Source organism: Salmo trutta, chromosome 32 (genome assembly GCF_901001165.1).
Source record: "Salmo trutta chromosome 32, fSalTru1.1, whole genome shotgun sequence".
Lineage (NCBI taxonomy): Eukaryota > Metazoa > Chordata > Actinopteri > Salmoniformes > Salmonidae > Salmo > Salmo trutta.
In genome coordinates, this window is record NC_042988.1 from 9,211,250 (window position 1) to 9,233,527 (window position 22,278).

The 22,278-nt window shown below is 45.2% G+C and overlaps 1 protein-coding gene across 2 annotated transcripts; it reads left to right on the plus strand.

The window, feature by feature from the left end:
- The first annotated feature begins 600 nt into the window (after window positions 1–600).
- Window positions 601–22,264, plus strand: LOC115170997 (TANK-binding kinase 1-binding protein 1). 2 transcript variants are annotated; one of them, XM_029727428.1, is made up of 11 exons: window positions 601–745; window positions 8,076–8,332; window positions 9,334–9,462; window positions 16,287–16,391; window positions 18,262–18,412; window positions 18,506–18,708; window positions 18,890–18,954; window positions 19,149–19,258; window positions 19,546–20,045; window positions 20,193–20,453; window positions 20,647–22,264. In XM_029727428.1, exons 2-11 carry the CDS (start codon window positions 8,099–8,101, stop codon window positions 20,773–20,775), a joined length of 1,887 nt encoding a protein of 628 aa, XP_029583288.1. In that variant the 5' UTR covers window positions 601–745; window positions 8,076–8,098; the 3' UTR covers window positions 20,776–22,264. The 2 variants fall into 2 exon arrangements, with proteins under 2 accessions (XP_029583288.1, XP_029583289.1); XM_029727429.1 differs by having other exon boundaries at window positions 602–745; window positions 18,893–18,954.
- Window positions 22,265–22,278: the final 14 nt, after the last annotated feature.

Genomic DNA, 22,278 nt, shown 5'->3' on the forward strand with positions numbered 1-22,278 from the left:
TCAACAAAAGCCACCATCTGCAATGATTGTGTTATTTTAGAAGTTCCAATTGGTGTATGTCCTGTGAGCAGATACATTAGGGACACTGTAGCATGTAATACATTTTCTACAAGAGTCCATATCTATTTTCCACACAGTTGACACACAAAGAACATCTAGAACCCCTTTCATTTCAATACCTCGTAACTTTGCATATCTGGATCAGAGAGAATTTATTCTCATAAAAAATAATCAAGCTCCATCACTCAGTGGGGACAGCATGAATAAATAATGTCCATAATTGAGATAAAATGAATCATCAATCTATTTATACAACAATCTAATCAAGCTTCGACGTCAGCACTTTGGTGTCAGAATAACATTTTTTCTTCTGATTCAGGCAGTTATGCAACCAGGGACACAAAGAGATCCACGAGGCGAAGAATGTGACAATTGAACACTACCTATATGATATGGGGATGTCATGCTATCATCTTGTTATATTCTTGGCCATAAACTCTCAATGTCGGTGATCTTCTGATATGCTACTCCTTTGGCATATCTGAACGCCGCTCCAACCCATTTCACCGTCCTCTACTGGTAAAAAGTGCTCGGTTCATCACAGAATGGGAGTGTAAAGAGGGGTTGGGGGGGGGGCGTCACAAGCATCTACAATCCAACCATTGGCGATGTAAACCGCAAATGAACCGTGGCGTTTTGACCCCCTTTCTCTCTATGGGTTTTTCACAGCATCTCACGAGGAAACGTAAGTATATCGTGGTATTTGTTTGACAGTGTTGATTGTTGTGCCTTTGTAGAGTCTTGTTTAATTAAACAGGTGTTAAGTAACGCTCACGGCGATGTTTTTTATTTGTTATAAAAAAGGGCTCGACAGGAGGAGGAAGGGAAAAGGCGCGAGCTCATTGTTTTAGTTGGGAGAGATGGAGAGGAGAGATGGAGAGGAGAGATGGAGAGAACAGCGTCGCTGTATACAGCCATGTTGTAGACTAGGCTAGCTACTGATTGCGCGACAAAGTGAGAATGGCAACGAGCACTGGTGTCTTGCCAAACGGAGAGAAACGATATAGATGCTCTATTGTGAGTCATCACAGGACAAATGTAGTCTACGCAACCACGAATAGCATACGACGTGGTTGTTGGTTACGGAGATATTCATGCACGTGATTGATTGTTGTGTTTTGTTAACTGTCATGACTTAACTATATTATTGTCCCAATGTTGGTGCTTGTGGCTTTGAGAGATCACCACTACCTTACACTGGACAGTTCCCGACTGGTTTAGCAGCGTATACAAACTTACGCTGTTCACTTGCTAGTGGTGCTGAACGCTCATGTTGACAATGCTTCAGACCAAAATGGTTGTCTCACTTATACATTTATTTAGAAATACAAACGTAGCCTACATGCTATAAACGAAGTTGCCTTGGTAACTATGTCTATGAACCACCCCTATATGATAACAGGCACCAAATGCATTATACACAGGTAGGTCAACGGAAGTTTATTCAAATGAAAATGTCCTTGATCAAACACTGTGCTTGACATTTTTGTTCAGTTATGTAAACACCATGCGTAGGTCTTTCAATTACCTAAGTTGTTCTGTTTATACGTTGAAATGTCCCATCTGTGACAGACCATGACCATCGAAAAAGATGTGCCATTAACAAAGACAGCTGGACGTGCATTTGTGGAAACCAACAGGCAGAATCCGTTAAATCAGAGGAATCGATCCTTCTGTGCATGGTGTTAAAGCACGGCTCACCGGTCACTGTGAGTGATTGACTGTCCATTAACCACCCAACGAACCAGTCAGCGGCTGTTAGCGAAAGGATCAGCTAACGGAACCCGCAGCGAATAGCATCTCTAGATACTTGACATTCGGCTTCGGTGCATAGCCGGTAACTACTGTATCTGAGGGGTACTTTGGAGAGTGAGGTGTTGGTATGAGAGTAGTATTCAGTTCACTTATGTTACTAGTAAAGGTAATGGCTGAAGTATATTTTAGTAAGAATTCAGGTTTACCTAAAAGTCATGGTTTGATTTTTGTAGCCCCGTCTATTCGACGGATTTCAATTATTTCTTTTGATCCAGCTGTTTGTGGAAACGTTCAAGGTTAAGTGTCTGGTGTCTTGCTTAAGGTCTAACATCACTTAATGTCCCTCCTGAAATCAAGTAGGCTATTTGGACACCTTCTGTTCTCAGACCATTAAGACCATCCATTCCAGCAGCAACAATGCCACAATGATGATGTAGACATGGGCACCTAGCAATATTGAACATTCCTCATTGATCTTTCAAACCCACAGCTTTATGGATGCATTGTCACCAGTTGCTTTTCAGTGTGTAAGTCAAATCCATTACTGGAGAAGACAGTACAGATGGGCCTGTACAGCACTTAATGCATGATGAGGCATGCTCGTGGGCCATTGACAGTGATAATGATGATAATGTAGTCTATTATGTAACATGTTCCACCAGGTCTACTGTAAGAGAGGTTAAGGGTGTGCGTTCCAAGTGGCACCCTATTCCCTTTATAGTGCACTACTTTTGACTAGGGCTCTGGTCAAAAATAGGGCACTATATAGTGAAAATATTGCCATTTGGAATACAACCTATGTTATGCGGAGGTGAGACACCTCACCCACCACCAATTGTTGTATTGTGCCTTTTGGCTGTATGATTGTGTTGGGTTTATTTTGTTTGGAGCACGGCATTCAATTGGGGCTTGTTGTAATGTGAAGGTTGATGGGAACGGTTGGCTTTCAGTACATCACCTGTGTGTGTGTGTCTGTCGTATAGATGATTTTCTGCACAGGGCTACTGTGGATTAGGTCGCTGGCTCGTTGCACACACACCTGTCTCGGTGTGTCTGTCCCTGTCTGTGTCCCTGTCTGTGTCCCTGTTTTTCTGTCCTGTCAGAACTAGGTTACCCATCTCCCCCTCACAAGCGCATATGCAACATCTATTTAAGCTGTTGACCGTGTGTGTGTGTGTGACCCCTCCCCCCAGTACTGGCCTCAGTTCTCCCCTCACATGTAGGACGGTGCCAATCCTCAAGGACACCCTCTATCCTTCCATCCTCTTCCTCTCTCTCCCCCTTTCCTTGTTTTGCTCCATCTCTTTCCCTGGGTTTGTCCTCTCATCCCTCCCTTAAATGATATTAAAATAGAGAAATACATTCCTTTCAAAGGACATATTGTTTTCCTGCCATTTGTTTGTCTTTGCAAGGACCATGTACATTCTAAGGGCTCGATTCAATCCCTAGCGCTGGAGACGCGCTACAGCACAATATACATTTAAAGGCAATGTTTATGCGTTTGCGGAGACTGCATTCATGGTAAATGCTGCAGATGTCGGCTCAATCGGAAATTACCTTTAAAGCTAGTTGAAACATACATTTTTTGACTTATAAATTAATAATATATACCCATTGATTCTTGAAGAATATAACTTATACATGCCTCATGAGCTTAGTTCAACTGTCATACCCTACCAGAACCCAAAATATAAGCTTGTTTTACGCCGATGTTTATAAAAACTTTACATCTAAACAAACACTCTATATCCTCAAAACTGTGAATGAATTTGAGAGTGGTTACATTTCTACAGGCCCATCCATCACTTTACCAAATCAGAGGCGGGGTGCCTGCTTCGTTATTGTTTAAGGATTCAAGCTTTAAAGTGTCCAGTGCCAGTCCTGTACCTTTTAAGTGTCAACCTTTGGCGTCATTCTGCATACACTGAAGTGGCCATTATGGTAGATGCAGCCATCCATCTATAAAGCATTTGACCTAAGTACAAGATTATAAGCAGCAAGGTTATAACCAACTTACTAGAGCAGAGTTCAACGTTCATCTGGGGATTAAGTGTAGACCTACCTGAAGACCAACTCACTGGCCTTGTGGTCAGAGTGTCCACCCTGAGATTGAAAGAAGGTCAAAATGGGACCCGATCTCTGCGTCTCTGCTTGGCACTCAGCATTAATGAGATAGATTAGGGGTAAGGCCCTGCGATAGACTAGTGTCCTGTCCAGGGGTTGTACTTGTACATCAAGCTGCCTCACCCTACAGAAACAGGAGATAGGCTCCTGCTTCTATGAGCCGTTCTGGCTCGCTCGTGCAAGGCTACTTGCTTACGTATAACAAACAAATGCAGCGCTGGAGCGTACTATGATGCTAAACCATCGCAGTAGCTAGCTTACAGAAGCATAGTGCTAAACTAACACTGAACCAAAGCGTAGAAGCATATTGAATCTCTACAGTACATTTGGCTAGGCTAGTGTATGCTCGGGGCATCCATTCTGGCTGATATCCGGAACATTAAAATATGAATTAGCCATGTGACATTGACATATGGGCTTGTTCTGATTGGCCCTGGGGTGAATGGGCTCACTAGCAGCTCCTGTTTGACTGTCGCTACTCTGTCCTCTGCTTTCTCAACAGAGAGATGACGTGTGTGTGTGTGTGTGTGTGTGTGTGTGTGTGTGTGTGTGTGTGTGTGTGTGTGTGTGTGTGTGTGTGTGTGTGTGTGTGTGTGTGCGCAGTGTGAGTCAGTGAGTTGAAGCATGTGTGGGTGTGTGTGTAGGTGTTAGTAAATGCATGTGTGTGCGTGCGTGCGTGCACTGTGTGTGTGTGTGTCAGTGAGTTGATGCATGTGTGGGTGGGTGTGTGTAGGTGTTAGTAAAGGAAAGATGATTGACCCTTCTCGGCAGAAGTATAACTGTCTCCAGGCTAGGCTTCAGTCGAGGTAGAAACGCAAACCACATGCAACCAAAAGGAGACTTAGAAAATAGGGAAATTGGCAGAGGTGCATATTTAAAGGGATTCACATGCATAGAGGCACAAACCATATGTAAGCACATACATGGGTGGGTCCACAGAAAATGTTGGGCATCCCTGACTTAAAACTTTTCAACATGCACACTATCAAGTGTTCTGATATTCTGTATTATAAACAACTCTTTGCTCCTGCCTCAGTTCCAGAAACCTGAACAACCAACAAAACCCCATTCTTAACAGACTTTATTATAATGCTGTGGTGTACAGTAGCCCTAACCAACTCATTAATCCAGTTATCATCAGTCTTGCACCCACCCAGCTGTCTCCTCCCTCCGGTGATGAATACGTGAGAGAGACTCAAACAATGGAGGGTTGGCAGGGAACGTCTGCTGCTGGGTTGCGTACACGTTGGGTTATAGGGGCTAATCTGCCATTGGAACAATAACAAAGCGGGCACCCTGCCTCTGTTTTGGTAAAAAGCTGAAAGATGGGGCTGGTGAAATGTAACCACTCTCAAAACTGACCATGCGTGATATCAAATGTATAGTTTTAACCATGTTTTGGGGATATACAGCGTTTGTTTACATTTACATTGCTTAAAAACATTGGAGTAAAACAAGCTTTCTATTTGGGGTTCTGATGGGGTACGACAGTTGAACTAAGCTCATGAGGCATTTATAAGTTCTATTCTTCAAATTCTTCAACAATCAATGGGTTGACACTGAGTGTACAAAACATTAGGAACACCTTCCTAATATTGAGTTGCACACCCTTTTGCCCACAGAACTGCCTCAATTTGTCGGGGCATGGCCTCAACAAGGTGTCTAAAGTGTTCGACAGGGATGCTGGCCCATGTTGACTTCAATGCTTCCCACAGTTGTGTCAAGTTGGCTGGATGTCCTTTGGGTGGTGGACCATTCTTGATACACACGGGAAACTGTTGAGCATGAAAAACACAGCATCGTTGCAGTTCTTGACACAAACCGGTGGCACCTACTACCATACCCTGTTCAATGGCACTTCAATATTTTGTCTTGCCCATTCACCCTCTGAATGGCACACATACACAATCCATGTCTCAATTGTCGAATGGTTTAGAAATCCTTCTTTAACCTGTCTCCTCCCCTTCATCTACACGGATAAAAGTGGATTTAACAAGTGACATCAATAAGGGATCACACCTGGATTCCCCGGGTCAGTATATGTCATGGAAAGAGCCAGTGTTCCTAATGTTTTGTACACTGAGTTAGAGTTGCAAAATTCCCGGGAACTTTCAATAAATTCCCTGGTTTCCCAGCAATCCTGGTTGGAGATTTCTGGATTTCCTGCTTATTCTGGGAATTCTCCGACTGGGATTTCAGGAAAACCAGGGGATTTATTGAAAGTTCCCAGGATTTTGCAACCCTACACTGAGTGTATATCATTGATTTAAATGTTCAAAAATGCATGTTGCAACTGCAGATTGCTCCTTTAACTCAAAAAGCGTCTTGTCTCCAACGGGTGAATCTCGTGGGCGTTACAGGATGCAGCGGCACCACCCACCTGGAGCATTGTGGCAGCTGCAGTTCCGAGCTCCAGGGACAAGGGTGGTTTTGTGGGGAAACAATTGGTTTATGTCTGTTAATTAACATGGTTTCAATGTAATCCAATTCAACTTTTATTATTATTCATCCCTGGTGGGTAAGACTGTAAAACAAGGTCCAGGATTGGTTTCTAGTGGTCACTTTCTTTTTGGGGTATACTGATGTTAGAGGAGGGATGTTGACCATGTGGGTACTCAGAAAGTGACTTTAGGGAGCTTTGAAACACATGGTTCACTATGGCACCTTTATGTAGTCTAAGCTGGAAAGCCTTTCTTTCATTGGGCTGTTTCCATATCTATTCATGCCTCTGCTATGGAGGATGTTGAATGTTGTTGAATCAGAAATGAGAGATGCAGCTGGCAGACCCAACAACATCAAAAGAACACCACTCTCTCGGGTCTCCTGTAATTGTAAATATATGAGCCAAGCTGAGGGTAACAACAGACTATGATTTAGCCCTTCAGCCTTTGCAGGCCAGGGGACTTCAGCATTATTATATGTATATGTATGCATAATATATATTTTTTTGTGTATGTATTTGTTTCTGGAGCGGGGAAGGGGAAAATAGTTCAGGGGAATATACATACATTTTCAATTTTGGAGTAGTATGGATACTTTAATATTGAATATATTATCATTACAGCGTTGGCCACCTTAATGTGTTTTGGACTGGGAAACCTTCCACATACACAAGCAATGGCTACGCTAGATTGTTTTGCTGTTGGAAGAGGCGGAAGTTATCAGTAACAATGGAATATCAGTAACAAGGTGGAACATAAGGTTGTGGCCACTCTAATAAAATTACTAAAACATTGACAATAATTGAACACTAGAAACCATCTGACAGTTGGTTTGGCCTACATCTAGGCTACAGCACACCATGACGCATCTATACATTTCTTTAGTTGAGTATTCCAGATTTCCCGACCGAGTGGGGAGGGGGAGCACTAGAAGAAACAAGGTGGTTTTTATGATGTGGGATGGTATAGCAATCATGGCAACAGCCAATTGGATTTAGCCGGTGGCAGATGGAGCGGGGAATGTCTAGCCTAGACTGTGGACAGACCCTGCTGGGCAGGTTTGGCACACGCCCACCCTATATTCCCTGTCGACCATGGCTCTCACTCACACCAGAGCTGTGCCAGGGCCTGTTGCTCTGCCATTTGAGCCTCGTTAGCTCCCCCTTCTGCGCGGAGAGTTCGCTGGCGGAGAGAGGGTAGTGCAAGAACGACCACAGCCTTCTGTTCCCTCAGAAGGCCTGGGGACAGTAGTGTGTGTTCACTGAACTGGAAGAGGCCTTATGGGTGGCCGCAGCTGCCCTGTTGCCTCTATGCTGCGATGAGGTGATATCCTTCCTGTTATCCTAGCATTCTATGCAAGAGGACGCTGTGGTCTGTTTACAAGTCAACTAACATTAGTTACAGTGTTGTTTGATGTTGTTGAAGTGTTTGTTCTTCACTTCAAAATACCCGTTTTATAAGATACTTTGAAATGTGTCAACGCAATCTGTTGTGTTTGTGTAGATCCAGCTATATGTCTCAATCCCACATGAATGGGAAAGAAGAGAGCATTTTCTGAATTTTTATTTTTTTTTTAAGTTTCCAAATGACACCCATTTGGGATGCAGACAAAGATTGGTTATTGCAGTTCATAAGATTAGTATTACAGAATGACTAGCTCTAATGACTTACCCTCCTTCCTGTGTGTCCTCTCAGTTAGCCACTGACCTGCCTGAGTCATGGAGTCCCTCTTTGGGGGCGAGCTGGGCCTCCTGGGTGGGGGCGAGGGGCTGAGGGATGATGGCTGCGGCTTGGGGTCGGGGGTCAACTGGTCGGCCTCACCCATCCAAGACGACATGTACCCCTCCCACTTCGCCCTGGCCGCCGCCTACCATGACATCAAGACGCGATTGGCCAGCCTGGAGCGAGAGAACAGCAGCATCAAGAGGAAGCTGAAGAACTATGAGGTCAAGGTAGGTTGACTGATCTGTTCATGACAGAGGCTACGTCCCAAATGGCACCCTATTCCCTTTATACTGCACTACTTTAAAGGGAAGTCCTATGGCCCTATGGGGCCTGGTCAAAAGTAGTGCACTATATAGGGAATAGTGTGTCATTTGGCTACACAGACATTGATTGGTCAGATAGTATACAACACTGATGCTGTAGGTCTACATCAGCCATCCAATGTCCCTTTTTGAATATTTTTAAAAGGCATCCCCCTTAAAGGGATAGTTCTGGATTTTGGCCCTTTATCTACTTCCCCAGAGTTAGATTAACTCTGGATACCATTTTTATGTACTGAGTCTAGTTTGAAAGTTGGAGGTAGTTTCGCAAGAAAATGCTAACTAGCCTAGCACAAAGACTGGAGGTGCTAGTTATTCCCATATACTTCCAGTCATTGCGCTAATGCTAGTTAGCAAACGTGCAAATGCTAGATAGCAACTTTCTCAAAACTACATGCAGATACATAAAAATGGTACCCATGGGTTCATCTGACTCTGGGGAAGTAGATAAAGCTTCATTGCCAAAATCCCAGACTATCCCTTTAAAGGTATCACTGATTTTACATGACTGAATTGGTAAAAGCTATTCTATGGAACCTGTGCTTTCGCCTATGTAATTGAGTTCGATCCGTGATGACTTCCAGGAGAGGAGGAAGGAAGGATTGATTTTGAAAGTATTGAAACATTCAGGCATACGTGAATGAGGCCATTATTCAGTTGAAACTCACAGTGGAAAGGCTTGTGGTAGAGGAAGGTTATTTTCTAACCTCTAAAAATAATCTGACCTCGACTTGCACTGGTGTACTCTTTTTTTTTTCCATCTCCTTTTGCTTTTTCCATCTCCTATCTTTTGAGCTGTGACACTCCGTGTCCTATTCTCACGGTCTTCCTTTGATCTACTTTCTCACCTACTCATCTCATTTTGCTCCTCTGTCCTTCTCTTGTACCTCTCCCCTCCTCTCCCTCAGTTCCCTATGATCAGTGAGTTTGAGGAGGAGAGGACCCTACAGTGCTGCTCCTGTGAACCCAAGGAGACCAGCCTACTGCAGTCAGAGACCACCAACCTGCAACAGAGAGTCAACTCACTCACACAGGAGGTAAGACATGGAGGAAGAGAGGAGAGGGGAGAGAAGACGAGAGGGGTGAGAGAGGAGAGGAGAGGGTAGAGGAAGAGAGGGGAGAGTGAGGAGAGAAGAAGAGAGGGGTGAAGGATGCGAGACGAAGAGACAGAGGGAGGGTGGTGAGGGGAGAGAGAGGTAGGAAAAGGAGGGAGGAGAGTAAAATAGGGAGGAGAGGAGAAAAGAGGGAGAGGGGTGGGAGGAACTTCACATCGAACACATTTTCCTTTCTCCTACACTTTTCCTGTAATGGCATATTTTCTCTATTCCATCCAATAAATATGACCACTGACCTGGTGAGAGAGGGGCTATTTCGAACACACACTCGCCGCAGGCTTTACTGCACGTCCGTAGAGATGATGGCAGTGTGGCACTTCGGATTGGAAGTTTACAAACAAAAGGATGCTTCTTCGTTCAAGCATATAACATTTACAGACTTTCTAATATAAAAGATGGGAAAACAAAAATGTTCCTTATAATTCCTCTAATTCTAACACCTTATAGGTGCAATAAATGAAGGCTATTTTGTGCAGTAAATTCAAGATATCATATGAGTAAATGCAAGTAAGTGCGGTCAAAAAACTATACCGCTCACCCGTCTAACCAAGACTCCTCCTCGTAGGCCCGACTTCCTCCCTCAAATAACCTTTCCTCCTCCCGTAGCCACTGCACCGGCCGCAAGGGGGGTATTCATCGCCAATAATGGCTTCACACTAATAATTCAACTTATAATGCTCTGGTTATTGTATACAAATACAAATTGGCTATTTGGCTTTAACATTCCGGCCCCTAATTGTAAAATGCACAATCAATGATCTAAAATATTTCAAGTAGAGCCCATAACAACAAAAACTATACTGCATCAGAGCGTAATCGTAATTCATAATTGTTTAAAGTCCTATATAGACCTAGATGTAAGGTTGTATGTGGGTGCGTGTCGGTGAAAAATCCATAGTTCATGAGCTTGACATCTTGGGACGCATGTCACTTAAAGATGGAGGTTGCAGGTTTTGCCCTCAGTAGAAGCAGGTGGTTAGGAGTGAGAGGCTGAAGGTCGTTGGGGTCGTTGGTCACCGTTGTTAATGGCCTGTCATTTATGATTGCCTTGACCTCGCACAGAGTTGTTTGCAAAGCCTCGTCATCCGGTGCTTGTTCTTTGAGGATTGATGCTAGAATCTTCTTCACTAGCTGAATCAGCTTTTCCCCGTACTCCTCCATGTTGGGCTCCTGAGGGAGGGTTGAACAACCATTTTACGCCAAAGTTCCGTAATGTGTTCTGGATCTTCTTGTGATCCAATTCCTTTAGAGCCTCTGCTAGCTCCCTTTGTGCACCCACAAAGTTTGTGCCATTATCAGTCCTGATACTAGAGACTGGGCCTCTTTGGCAGATAAATCTACGCAAAGCGTTACTGCAAAGCTGTGTCTAAGTAGCTAGCAACCTCTAGATGGATGGCACGACAAACAAGGCAAGTAAAAATGACACCCCATCACTTCACAAGAGAGCAGCCTCGCTTGACCTGTACAGGCCCAAAGTAGTCCATACCCATATGGGTAAAGGGTGGCAGGTCAGGGGTCACACGGTCCTGTGGAAGGTCAGCCATCTTTTGTCTCCAGCTTTGACCTGCATACGCCTACAGAAGACACAGCTCTTAAGGATCTTTCTTGCCAATGAATTGGCACAGGGCATCCAAAAGCATTGGCTAAGTCTGGACAGCATATGGCCCCTCCCACAATGACCAACCTGCTCATGAATCTGTCGTAGGATCAGTTTGGAGATGTGGGAATCTTTTGGCAGTATCATGGGGTTCTTTAGCTCCATAGGCATGGATCCTTTACTTATCCGTCCTCCTACTCTCAGTAGGCCTTTATCCATGATTGGGTCCATCTTACCGATTCCTTTAGCACATTGACTCCCTTTCTCTATCTTCAGGTGCTGCTTCTGCTCGTAGCAGATAATTGCTTGTTCAGCGTCCTCCATGTCCTCTACAGTGAGGCTTTGTGTCTTGACAGACAGTCGAGCGGGTAATTCAAACCTTTCTGTTCTGGCTTGATCGGAGCAGCAGTCCTCTTAGCTCTTGACGCTGTTCCATGTTGAATAGTGCTCGAACAGCTTGCTAGTTGAACTCTCATCTGTCACGCTCACACTATTTATAATGACATCCTTCCTTACCTCGGAGTCGTCCTGAGGGATAGAGCCCAGCTGTGGATTCTTTGGCCATTGTGTTTCTGGTTTCTCAAAACTCTGGTCCTGCCAGCCATCTTGAATTCAGAAAGGTGTCAATGTTCAGGCCACGTGAGGCGTCGTCAGCTGGGTTCGGTTTTGTATTGATGTATCGCTACTGCTCTCCTCTTGACAGATCACGAATCACGGAGACTCGGTTTGCTACAAAAGTATGGAATCTTGTAGTCTTGTTGTTGATATATTTCAGTACAGACTGGCTCTCTGTCCAGAAAGTCGAGTCTTGTAGTTCAATCTGGAGCTCTGTTCTGAGCATCCGATCTATTCGCACAGCTAGCGTTGATGCTGAATTCCAGCCTGGGGATTGTCTTCTGCTTAATTGGCGTCACTCTGGACTTACCTAGCACAAATGCAATGTGAACCTTTTCTTCTTCACCTGTGAGCCTCAAGTAGCTTGCAGTTCCATGGCCTTGTTCACTTGCATCACAGAAGTGATGCGTCTAAGCAGTTTTAAATGGACAAAAGTTTTCAAGCATCTATTCACCTGGAATCTGGAAAGCTGATCCAACTCTGAGAGCCATCTTTGCCATGGTTTACAGAGTTCCTCTGGAATGGGCTCATCCCAGCCACACTTCATCTTGCAGAGCTCTTGGAGGATCTGCTTGGCCTTCAGAATAAAGGGAGCAAGGACACCTAGTGGATCGTAGAGTGAGCTTACCGTTGAGAGGATACCTCTTCTGGTAGCTGGTCGACCCGTGATCATGACTCGGTAGGTGAATAGGTAATTCTCGATGTTCCATTGGATACCAAGCGCTCGTTCGAAAGGTAGCTTTTCTCTGTCGAGATCCAGTGCCTTTATCTGCTTGGCTTTATGTTCATCAGGGAGGGAGGCCAATACAGCATGGCTGTTACTGACCCATTTGGTCAACTTAAATCCACCTTAAGAGCACAGATCCCTGAGATCTCTTGTGAGAGCTATAGCTTGCTGTTCTGTTCACGCTGACTTGAGACAGTCATCAACATAGAAGATATACAGAACAGTATCAGTAACCTCCTTATCATATTTCTGACAGTTATCTTCTGCGGTCCTTCATGGTGCGAAGTTTGCACAGCTTGTCGAGGATACAGCCCCAAAGAGATTGACTGTGATTCGGTTACTCCTCCAATTCTTTGCTGGTGTCACTCTCTGGCCACCAAAGGAAGTCTGCATCGTTGTCCTGCACACGTACCTGGTGGAACATGCCTTCGATGTCTGCCATAATGGCAGTTTTCTTGACGGAACCTGAGCAAGACACCTATGAGTGTGTTTGCTGGGTCTGGGCCTTGAAGCAGTTCGTTGTTAAGAGATGTGACTTTGAAAGACGATGCACAGTCAAACACCACTCTAATGGATCCCTTGTGTTTATGATAGACACCATGGTGTGGTATATACCTCAGCCTGTCATCTTTCCGCCGGAGCTGCTCTCAAGGCACCTTTTCAGCATAGCCTTTCTTTATTACCTCATCCATGAAGCGCTTGTATTCCGTAGCAAAAACGTCCTCCTTCTTAAACTTTCTAATGAGGTTCAAGGTTCACTGCTCTGCCATCGGATAGTTGTTTGGCATGACCACATCCTTATTTCGAAGAGGTAAAGGTAAGTTATGGTGGCCATCTTTAAGAGCTACAGAGCTTGATGCCATCTGCATGAACTTGAGATCTTCAGCTGACATCTCACTCTTCCCTTCACACTCCTTTTCAGAGAAGTCATGGTTGTACTGATTGACAATCATATTTTCCAATTTAACAATGGACATGCGGTTGGTAGTCCCCGTAGGACGTCCGCATTCATCCGTAGCAGTACAGGGGTTAAGTGGACCATTGACCACCCATCCAAATACTGTCCTTACCGCATACGGTCTGTTTCCTTCACTATTAATGATCTGCCAGGGTTCTGTCACCTTTTGGGCATTGATTCCAATTAGTAACTCAATGTCAGCATTAATCTCATTCAGTTGGATTTCCTTTAGATGAGGCCACATTTGCATGTTGTCTCGTCACCGGGATTTTGCTCTGTGTGTAGGCCTTTGGGAGATCCAAAAAATTGTTTCCGTCTATGCTACCTACCTCCAAACCAGATACCTCATAGCTCGACAGGGTTCTTCTGTCCCATTGTCTGTAGGAAAATGTCCGTCTTCTGACCTTTAGCATTAAGTGTCCTCATTCATTTCTGTACAAAACGTCGCTGAGCTACCAAGATCAAGGAAAGCAAAGGTGAACACGGTTTTGGTTCCCTTTGCAACCTTCACTTGAACAGGTACTATTGCCAATGTGCAATCCCTACCGGCCCCAGTTCCTTCACCATCTCCCAATGACACGAAAGCACTGCTGACAGATTTTTACATTTACATTTTAGTCATTTAGCAGACGCTCTTATCCAGAGCGACTTACAGTAGTGAATGCATACATTTCAAATCATTTTTTTGTAAAAAATAAATCTTTTTTTTATCTTCTTATTTTTTTATTATACTTTTTTTTCCCCCCCTACAGATGTTTCCTCCTGCTTGCTGCTACTCTACCCCCTTCTGACCTTTGAGAGTCTGACCGCTCTGCCTTCTGACATGGAGATCTCTCTTTTCCTTCCATATGTAGAATGGTGGGGTGCCTTCCATTACAGCTTAGGCAGGTCATTATTTTCCTGCAGTCTCTGCTCATGTGACCTTTAGTCAAACAACCGAAGCAGAGGCCATTGGTTCTCAGGAACTCAATCTTAGTGTCATGTGACTGTGCTTTGACTCGCTTCCACTCAACCAAAAGGATGCTTACCATCGCAGTACATACATGGGTCCTGAGCCTTGGGGGCCTCAGGTGCGTTGCTGCTTTGCTTTTTCCCTTTGGATGTAATTTCCGTTGATGGGCTTTCAGCTGTGTCACCCACAACTTCCTTTGCTCTTTGATTTACTCCATCTGGAGTCTGTTATAGTCTTCATTTTTGGGCTGGAAACTGGATCTTTAATATCGCCAAACAATGGATCTTGCATGACCTTGGCCTGTCTCTCCATGAAAGTCACAAGGTCACGGAATTTGGCTCTATGCTTGCTTCTCTCTAAATCATCAAATGCCGTTGACCTCCATCTCTTCCATATATTCCAGGTCTTGCATAGTATTGTAACAGCCTCGCAGATAGAGCACATAGCTATACAGTGCGGGTGAACCTCTTCCTGCTGCTGGTTTCAAAATGGTAATGTTGACGGTAAGTCTAAGGCCCTTTTCAATAGGGATTTTGGACAGCACCTAACATTATGAAATCCACAGGTGATATTACAGGTGTTGGTTCATCTTCCATAAATGCACTGGGGTTTTCCTTCTTCAGGTAAGTATTCATTCCATCTCTGTTGGCTCGTTTGGAGACTTGTGAATCCGTTGGAATGCTCTCCAGGACCTTTAATTTAGTGTCTGATGCTGCTATTTTTGCCTTCATTTCCATCGCCTCCATGGCTGATTGCAGTCGAGCCTTCTCCAATTCCAATGTATGCTTTTCCTTTAATATAGCTGCTTGGGCTGAAAGGCCTGCTTTCTCTGCCTCAATTTTCAGGCGTGCAGAGGAGACAGGTAGATATTCTTGAACCTTTTGATCCAGTCTTTGAAGGCCTCTATGATGGCACATTAGAAATACTGTCACCTGGGGCAACCATTGTTTGTGGGTCCTGTTGAGTATTTTTTTCCATGTTTCCACCTCATTCAGAAATTCTTTTGATTCGCGCAGTTTATTCCTTCCTTTGATTGCGCCTTAGCTCAGTCGGTATATTTAATTTGCAACGCGCAAAGTAATTCCATTTTCACTTATTTGTTTAGTATTTTAATTTCTGTTTATCAAACATTAGCACTCATCGGCACTTCCAGCCTTTGTTTGAACGAACAATTGTATGGAACCGATGAGTTCATTCAAAAACTCTCAGTGGTTACTCACGACTGCAGAATTTTAGGACTTGAAATCCTTCCAGAGAACGGTCCTCCTGGTCCAAGTGTGCTCCAGTTAAAGAACAACAATCCAGCATGTGTAGCGGAGCTTTCCTTCGGGCTGAGTTTTTTGACTAATGTAATGGCACATTTTCTCTATTCCATCCAATAAATATGACCACTGCCCTGGTGAGAGAGGGGCTATTTCGGACACACACTCGCCGCAGGCTTTACTGCACGTCCGTAGAGATGATGGCAGTGTGGCACTTCGGATTGAAAGTTTACAAACAAAAGGATGCTTCTTCGTTCAAGAATATAAAACATAGACTTTATAATATAAAAGATGGGAAAATGTTCCTTATAATTCCTCTAATTCTAATACATTATAAGTGCAATAAATGAAGGCTGTTTTGTGCAGTAAATTCAAGATATCATATAAGCAAGTGCGGTCAAAAAACTATACAGCTCCCCCGTCTAACCAAGACTCCTCCACATAGGCCCGACTTCCTCCCTAAAATAACCTTTCCTCCTCCCGTAGCCACTGCACCGGCCGCAAGGGGGGTATTCATCACCAATAATGGCTTCACAATAATAATTCAACTAATAATGCTCTGGTTATTGTATACAAATACAAATTGGCTATTTGGCTCTAACATTTCCCTTTGTATATCTCCACCTTTCCCTCAGCTCCAGAAGAGTAAAGAGCGAGAGGAGAGACTGGAGGATGTGATTCAGGCCTATGAGAAGATCTACATGGAGAAGAGTAATGTTCAGAGAGACCTGGACAAGATGGTGAGACACAGTAGGAAACAGTGCCCCCTTCTGGACACCATGAGTAGTACTGGTAGAGCGATGGCGGGAAGGACAGTATTATGGGCTAAAGCATTATAATGAAATAGAATCCTTTACATACAAATTTAAGCAAACACTATATTGACCATCAGTTTTCCATCAGCAATGTACCTCAGAGGTGTGTGTGCGTGTGTGAGACAGATTGTACCGCTACCTGCACACATGTGTATGTACCCTACAGTCGTGGCCAAAAGTTTTGAGAATGACACAAATATTAATTTTCATAAAGTCTGCTGCCTCAGTTTGTATGATGGCAATTTGCATATAATCCAGAATGTCATGAAGAGTGATCAGATGAATTGCAAAGTCCCTCTTTGCCATGGAAATGAACTGAATCCCCCAAAAAACATTTCCACTGCATTTCAGCCCTGCCACAAAAGGACCAGCTGACATCATGTCAGTGATTCTCTCGTTAACACAGGTGTGAGTGTTGATGAGGACAAGGCTGCAGATCACTCTGGCATGCTGATTGAGTTCAAATAACAGATTGGAAGCTTCAAAAGGAGGGTGGTGCTTGGAATCATTGTTCTTCCTCTGCCAACCATGGTTACCTGCAAGGAAACGCATGCCGTCATCATTGCTTTGCACAAAAAGGGCTTCACAGGCAAGGATATTGCTGCCAGTAAGATTGCACCTCAATCAACCATTTATCGGATCATCAAGAACTTCAAGTAGAGCGGTTCAATTGTTGGGAAGAAGGCTTCAGGGCACCCAAGAAAGTCCAGCAAGCGCCAGGATCGTCTCCTAAAGTTGATTCAGCTGCGGGATTGGGGCACCACCAGTACAGAGCTTGCTCAGAAATGGCAGCAGGCAGGTGTGAGTGCATCTGCACGCGCAGTGAGGCGAAGACTTTTGGAGGATGGCCTGGTGTCAAGAAGGGCAGCAAAGAAGCCACTTCTCTCCAGGAAAAACATCAGGGACAGACTGATATTCTGCAAACGGTACAGGGATTGGACTGTTGAGGACTGGGGTAAAGTCATTTTCTCTGATGAATCCCCTTTCCGATTGTTTGGGGCATCCGGAGAAAAGCTTGTCCGGAGAAGACAAGGTGAGCGCTACCATCAGTCCTGTGTCATGCCAACAGTAAAGCATCCTGAGACCATTCATGTGTGGGGTTGCTTCTCAGCCAAGGGAGTAGGCTCACTCACAATTTTGCCTAAGAACACAGCCATGAATAAAGAATGGTACCAACACATCCTCCGAGAGCAACTTCTCCCAACCATCCAGGAACAGTTTGGTGACGAACAATGCCTTTTCCAGCATGATGGAGCACCTTGCCATAAGGCAAAAGTGATAACTAAGTGGCTCGGGGAACAAAACATCTATATTTTGGGTCCATGGCCAGGAAACTCCCCAGACCTTAATCCCATTGAGAACTTGTGGTCAATCCTCAAGAGGTGGGTGGACAAACAAAAACCCACAAATTCTGACAAACTCCAAGCATTGATTATGCAAGAATGGGCTGCCATCAGTCAGGATGTGGCCCAGAAGTTAATTGACAACATGCCAGGGGGATTTGCAGAGGTCTTGAAAAAGAAGGGTCAACACTGCAAATATTGACTCTTTGCATCAACTTCATGTAACTGTCAATAAAATCCTTTGACACTTATGAAATGCTTGTAATTATACTTCAGTATTCCATAGTAACATCTGACAAAAATATCTAAAGACACTGAAGCAGCAAACTTTGTGGAAATTAATATTTGTGTTATTCTCAAAACTTTTGGCCACGACTGTACATCTGTGTGTGTGTGTATGTGTACCCTACATCTATGTGTGTGTGTGTGTGTGTGTGTGTGCTCTCCATCAGACGACACTAGCAGAGCAGCACATGGAGCGTATCTGTGGTCTGGAGTCAGCTCTGAGGCAGAGGGAGGGGTCCCTGCAGAAACTCAGTGCTCAGCTGCACAGCAAGAACATTCATTACCTACAGCTACACACCAGTCTGGACGTGCCTCGCGGTGAGTGTGTGTGTATGTTTTAGTGAATGCGGACGTGTGTGTGTGTGTGTGTTTCTGTGTATGTTTCTCACTGTACCTGGATGTGTACTACAGAGCGGAACGGGCGGGGTCCGACCCTGCAGAGCTCTCGTAGTCTGGACGCCGTGTCCGACCTGAAGCTGCAGCGGTTGGAGGCGGAGCTAGAAGGGGCGCGGCAGCAGGCCCAGGGGGCGTGTCAGAGAGAGGAGGAGATGAAGGAGGAGCAACAGAGGCTGCAGACAGAGATCAGACAGCTGCAGCAGGATGTTCAGACACAGGTCAGATAGTGACACACAGGAGGTTGGTGGGACCTTAATTGGGGAGGACTGGCTCATGGTAATGGCTGGAGCTGAATCAGTGGAATGGTAACCTTACATTTGCTACGTTTCAGCCGTTATTATGAGTCGTCCTCCCCTCAGCAGCCTCCACTGACACACACACACGTCTGTCTCTGTCCAGCAGGAGGTGACCACACCCTGTGAGCACTGCGACGTGGAGTGGATAAAGAAGGCAGGAGATGAACAGTGAGTGACAGCTGCCCATCTAATACTCCTGGCATGTACCTATGTCAGTAGAATAACCAAGTCTACGTCTCAAATGGAACACTATTCGCTATTTAGTGCACTACTTTTGACCAGCACCCATAGGGGTGTGGTGCCCTATATATGGAATAGGGTGCCATTTTGGACGCAACCCTAACATTGTCCCTCCTGTGCAGGGTGAACCTGGCGTTGGCCTACACTGAGCTGACAGAGGAGCTGAGTCGTGTGAGAGGTCTGGCTGTCAAACAGACTGAGATCCTCAGGAAGGCATCCCACGAGCAAATGGGTCAGTAGAAAACGTGAATATTAAAGATTGTGCTCCATATGGATGTTGAATGGAGTGGAATTGCAGTATGCCCAATGAGGGTGGCAATAAGGACACTAATGTAATAATAAATGCGATTTAGCAGATGCTTTCATCCAAAGCGACTTAGTCATGTGTGCGTACATTTTACGTGCTGGTGATCCCGGGAATTGAACCCGCTATCCTGGCATTGCAAGCACCATACTCTACCAGCTGGGCTAAAGAGGCACCAATGGACTATAATAACCATCCCATTCTCTCTCCTCCAGTCCTAAGACACTCCCCAGCCCCCCAGCGTCGCTCCCCAGCCTCCCAACGCCCCTCCCCAGACCACCTCCACCTTCATCCCTCTCCTCCCCTCTCACCTTCCTCACCCCCTTCTGACCCCGCTTCCTACTCCCCCACTGGCCTCTCTTACTCACCCACCGGCCCAGCCTCCTACTCCTGCCGTCCAACCAGCCAACGGCTGCGTGCCCGCTTCCAGGGGCGCCGCAGCTACTCGGAGGTGGCCGACTCATCTGCCCACCAGAGACCCCCACCCAGGCTGCTCCGTGACCAAGTCTCCACCCTGCCCAAGCCCAGGAACATGGGGGAGTCTGGGGCCTACTCCCGCCCGCCCAGGGTTTCCCTGGCGGGGCTCCCCCGGCCGGCCTCGGCCCGTGGAGCTGTAGGAGGAGGTGGTGGTGTTGGTGGTGGAGGAGGGGGAAGCAGCCTGAGCAGTAGTCCCCATCACCATGACCTGGAGCAGGGCTTCCCTCTAGCTGCAGAGGTACACACCACATGTGTATATATTTGCTTAAATATAACTTATATAACCTTATTTTATACATTTTTGAAACCCACCATCCGTTTGGATGAGTTTTATTAGGGAGTAACATTTTAAAACATTAAAATAAACATTTTTTTATCCACCAAGGGGTGCCACTTCTGTCATCTGGAGCATTCCCCGGCCCCCACTCCACTGGTCACCCCGCCCCAGTCGTCTGATGATGAGGAGGAGTGGAGATGCCCATCCCCGGTGGCCAGTCCTCCCAGGACACTGGGGGTCATGGGGGTAAGCTCACGGGAACCCCCTCCCTGCCCCTCCTTCTTGGCCCCAAATGGCCCAGCTACTCTCACCTGCCACCTGCCAGGGTACCTGAACGCAGACCACGCCCAGTCCTGGCCTTCCATCAATGTGAGTTGTTGCTGCTAGACTTCAGAGCTCAGTAGTGTATCTCAATAGCAGTAATAATCAGAGCATCCTTACATGACATGCAAATAGAAAACCGGTTCTTCAGTCATTACAATGAGTACATTTACAGTGTTTACCTTTGAGTTGAGTGTTTACACATCCTAACGGATGCCGTTTTGTGATTGGCTGCCTGCAGTTGTGGATGGAAACGGAGGAGAACAACGCCCGGAGCTGCCCGCTGTGTCAGCTGACCTTCCCCACCGGTTACCCTGACGACGCCCTCATCAAACACATCGACACGCACCTGGAGAACAGCAAGATCTAACCGTTGCCCCCCCAGACACAGATCTAGGAACAACTTACCCTGTCAAATTCTAACCTAAACCATTACCAGGAAAACACAAAACTGACCTTAGTGTCCAGAGGCGAATTCATCCTACTCCAGTCTGCTTCTGCTTTGCGTCATGACTCTACCTGCTGAAAAATACAGGATTTACGATGGGCTCACCCGCAATAAAAGTGACAGCACCACAATTGCGGATCCCCCTTTGCAATATGGCACTCTAGAGGAACAGACTCCATCTAACTGTAGAGAGGTGATACTGTCAAGCCCCTAGTCGTTTTCTAAACTGGAAAGTTTCCTTACCTCTGTTTTTGACCATGTTAGTTTAGGGCTATAACAAGGGCCAGTGCTGTTTCTGAATGCTCTCCGTCTCGCCCATGTTATCAGGTATGGTCTGACATGGTTACCTCGCACTGTTTTTAAAACCCATCAGTAAATGGGTCACACCCCTATCTACATGCTTTATCATTAAGTTTACTCTCCGTCAAACCAGAATTAAGTCTTTGGCCAGACTTTAAAGGGCATAACTGGAGGTACACAGCACTTTTTGGGGAATTTAGTTTGAATGGAATGAAGAATTTTCTTGAATCTTGATGAAAACCAACCTTTAAATGAATGAATTATAGTATGTGTCTTCATATAATGAAATGAAATAAGTCAAGGATGACAGAGGGGTTGTCGATGGCTATAAATGGTTGAGCTATGGCGGTATGTCAAGGACCCCGAAACAGGGATAGGATGGACCACTATAGGTACCTCAAAACTCCCGTTGTATATTGACATTCAGGGATTTATGACATTGTAATAACAGGCCGAAGATGGTCTGGTTTGTAGGAGCTGTACAGTGATTCCAGACTGTTTGTTCTCCGTGGATGATTTGTGAATCTCAGAATACTGAAGCTTTATATGCAGTCATCTCCGGTACTTGCCTACAGGTTGTCAATACAATTCACAGCAACTCATTTAAAACCCAAACGGAGGAATTTGATAGATACACAACATCAGCTGATTTCTCAACTCAGCCTACTCTGAAATTTGCACAGCAATCATATGATCCAAATACACTGGATGGGGGATCTACCATCAGTACATTGTCTTACGTCAGATCAGTTGGTCGAGGGACGAGCGTCGCGCAGGGTTGACGCCACCAGTCGGAAGATGACACCATTAGTATAGACACCTTAGAAGGTAACACTGCAATCAACCACAATAAAAATGCGGGATCGCTTCTAGAGGAACACCAAGACACTGCCAATGAGAGAACAGTACGGAGATACAGGAATCAGAGATCAAGGAATGCCACTTGAAAATGGACATGAACCCATGTGTTCACATTGCATTCCAACACACTACAGTATTCCTTTTCTGAATCTTTTCTTCCTTCAGTAGAATCATGAGGCTTAGTTTACTCTTTAATAGTCATCTTTCGGTTTTCTGTAACGCAAATAATAAAAACTAAGTTTCAAAATGATATAACTGGTTGAA